This window comes from Dysidea avara, chromosome 7 (genome assembly GCF_963678975.1).
Source record: "Dysidea avara chromosome 7, odDysAvar1.4, whole genome shotgun sequence".
In the NCBI taxonomy this organism is placed as follows: domain Eukaryota; kingdom Metazoa; phylum Porifera; class Demospongiae; order Dictyoceratida; family Dysideidae; genus Dysidea; species Dysidea avara.
Window position 1 is genome coordinate 15,663,746 of NC_089278.1, and position 3,567 is coordinate 15,667,312.

The 3,567-nt window shown below is 40.5% G+C and overlaps 1 protein-coding gene across 1 annotated transcript; it reads right to left on the reverse strand.

Moving 5' to 3' along the window:
* Positions 1–903: 903 nt before the first annotated feature.
* LOC136262346 (tripartite motif-containing protein 2-like) lies at positions 904–3,418 on the reverse strand. The gene is made up of 2 exons (XM_066056582.1): positions 3,294–3,418; positions 904–3,248 (listed from the first exon to the last, which is right to left on the reverse strand). Exon 2 carries the CDS (start codon positions 3,208–3,210, stop codon positions 1,018–1,020), a length of 2,193 nt encoding a protein of 730 aa, XP_065912654.1. The 5' UTR covers positions 3,211–3,248; positions 3,294–3,418; the 3' UTR covers positions 904–1,017.
* Positions 3,419–3,567: the final 149 nt, after the last annotated feature.

The following is a 3,567-nucleotide window of genomic DNA, read 5'->3' on the forward strand; positions in this document are numbered from 1 at the left end:
TTAACGTCACTGCGAAATTTCAGGTTCTGTGACTGGCCTCTCTTTATTGTGACACCCAGACAGTCCTCCTGCACGAGGATTTGCCTGCACAATACTCAGGTGCCTGAGTGGTGCACAGGCATCACAGTGCCGGTGTTGGGCAGCAATAGCTGTACACTGTGTTTTGTACAGCTGTTGTAGGCTTTGCTTGTGTGTACATGTGTGTGTGTTACCCAGTTCACAAAGTTGCATGTTTTGTTTTGAAGAAATCAGGATGGTGAACAACTGGTCAGCTAGTTGCAATTTACAACTGACGTAAGCACACTATGACTATATAGTAGGGTTTATCACAGTGAAAGGTACAAAATAATTATTCCACATTTCTTGAAGTATAATAGCTAGAAACAGCATAAAATAATTATAAATTATTGCTATATAGAATGAATGATAAGTATGGCTTTTGGTAGTTAAATTTTGCAGTGATACCTTGACTGCCTGCTTAGCCTCTTTAGTTTTACCATTTTGACCATATTAATGGGATGGCTTAAAAACCAAAAGTGAAAATACATCTGGACTTGCTGGACCTGGCATCTATAACAAGGTGTCTTCAGTATACTGAGGTGGCCACTAAGTGAAGTTTCAGGTTTTTTTAACTTTTGCATTTGTTAGGACCTACATGTGGACACATTGATATAATCATGACCCTTGTTACAGTTTGCAGTCCTGCAGTTAATGTGTCTACCCCTGAAATCAGGACATCCCTGGTAAGAGTACTTCAGCATGGTCCTAAGGTAGCCGTACCCAGGTCCATACTTTTACCCTTTCTCCTTCCCACCTGACAAAAATATGTACACCAATGAATTGTACTAGCAGGTTTGCTATAAACACAACTAATTCCGTGACATGCCAATATACAAGTAGATGTAAATTAAAATCAATAATAAATGGTACAAACTAAATATATAGTAATTACTAAATGAAGACAACATTGCAAAACGCTTTTATTAACATCACAAAAAAAGTATAATAAAATTAAGATTAAAATATTTGAACTCTTTTGTTGCTATAGTCTGCAACATATATTTCATTGTTAGGACTAACAGCTATTCCATATGGGGAAGAAAATTGACCTTCAGCAGAACCTTTGGACCCAAAGCTGTGTAAGAACACTCCATCTTTGTCAAAGACTGATACACGATGATTACCATCTTCACCAACAAGGATAAAGCCACACATATCAGTGGTAAGTGCAGCAGGGTGGCTCAAGTGACCATTACCAAACTGGCCCACATATGTACCATCAAGTGTAAACCTAACAATGTAACTGTTGTTACGAACAGCAACAAGTAACTGGTTATTAGTAGTGACTGCTACATCATGGGGGTAACTCAACTGTCCTGGTCCAATAATGTGACTGAACTGACCATTGAGGTGGAACACCGAGACACGAGGATTAATGTAGTCAGCAACAAACACTTTATCATTGTGGACTACGATACCTTGTGGATAACTCAGTTGACCATTGCCAGTTCCATGGTGTCCAAACTGCAGCAAGTATGTACCATTAACATCAAACTTCTGTACCCTGTGTTTATTGTGATCAGCCACATACAAGTGATTGTTGGCATCAAATGATAGTCCCCGTGGGTTATGAAATTGACCATTGCCAGTTCCTTTTTGCCCAAGTGTTCTGATCAACTTGTCTTGACTATCAAATATGTAAACACAGTGGTAGGTATCGTCAGCCACTGCCCATACTCCATCCTTACCAAATGCAATACCCCATGGACTACCCATCTTGCCACCATCATTCACTATCTTCCTGGGCTTGTTCACAGTTTTGTAATCACGGTACACCAAAAAAGTGTAGGGGCTTCCTTTAATATGATTCCCCTTAATGGTAATTGACAACTTCATTTCTCCAACTTGTTTGGTTGAAAGAGATGCAGAGTAGCTTCCATCATTGTTATCCTCCACTTCTACTGGAACATCTCCTCCCCTGCTTGATTGTGCCTGTCCAAGAATGTGTCTACCTCCATTGGAACAACGTTCATTGTTGTGATTCTTAGTGATGATGGTAAAATCAATTTTGCTACCAGCCACAACTGGTTGTGCAGGAACACCAGTGACTTCACAGTTATCTGGTATGGCAACCTCATCAAACAATTGGCCAAATTGTGGAAATGACTCTTTGTATTTCTTTGAAGGAACAAACTTCATTGTAGGCAACTCAACTGGTTCAGTTTCCAACTTGCTGTATGAATCAGTTAGTCTCTTTACATCATCTCCTACTTGTTTCTTCACGAACAATGCTTCCTGGTCTGAACCATTCTTCACTGCATCATTTAGCTCCTTCACACTTAGCAATTGCGCTTCTGCAAGATCTATTTGTTCCAACTGTAATGAGATTCCTTTTTTCTTCTTTGTTGACAGCTCTCGTAACTTGTTCTTCAGTTCTTCTCTTTGTTGTTCTAGTCGTTGGTGTAGCTCATCATAATACAGGTCAATCTGTTGATCAACTTCAGTGGTCAGTAATGTAATCTTCTTCTCAGCAGCTACCACCTTCTCACGTGAGGTAGACAATTTGGTGATCATTTCCTCAACTGGTTCAATCATCTTCTCCATTTCCTCCCTGTGTTTGCTGGCCATTACTTTCACAGAATTATGCACGTGTCCAGTGTGCTCAATGGTGATACAGTAGTGACACACAAGCTGGTCACATGACTCACAGAAGAACTTCATCTCTAGATCATGGTCAGGGCAAAACATGGACTTCACTTTGGGTCGGACGTCAACTTGTTTCTTCTTTGAATGCAATTCCACCAGCTCGGCAATGTTGTGGTTTCGATTCTCTTTAGTCTTTTTGTGGAACTCATGGCAATACTCACAGAGAAACATGATGCAGTCAAGACACAAAGCTACCGCTTTCCCTTCATCAACACACATGTCGCATTTTGCTTCATCTTCTCCCTCAACTTTACGCTTCAAATCAACTTCATCTAGTAGACGATTAATGAAGAAATTGTTTGGTAATTCCTTCACACCTCTTGCAGGCACTGCACTCGTTTCCCTACATTCTGGACAAACAATGTTAGAACCTGTTTGTAGTTTCTCCGTACATCCTTCACAGTAAGAGTGATGACAAGGAAGGTATTTGGGCTTCTTATACACTTCGTAACACACCGGGCAATTCAGGAGACCTGCTACCTTCTTCATACGCTCTGCAGCCATTTTTTTTTCTTGGTTAAGTTAACAGTTACTGAATTGATCTGTAGAAAGCAAATAATATGCACAGGAAAAGACTACGCACTAACCCTGGATTATCAGAAAAAGGCTTGGCTCGGGCTTAGGAAGAATCAACAAAAATGTCTAGGATTTAAGTATCCGGCGAGGTATCCGATGTCGAAATGTGTATGCACCACGTGTAGGCTTATCACGTGATGTGCCAGATCTTTCAATATATGATTGCTGATCTGTACTGCACAGTACGTTAGGCTAGATGCATTGTCCCATGGTACTGCGGTGGTGCCAATTTGCGCAAGATTAAGCACCCAAGCACGAGCAAATTAATTTTGTGCAGTACAATAT

Excerpts from the sequence above, each read along its gene's own strand:
- LOC136262346 (XM_066056582.1), bottom strand. The coding sequence starts at position 3,210 with ATGGCTGCAGAGCGTATGAAGAAGGTAGCAGGTCTCCTGAATTGCCCG.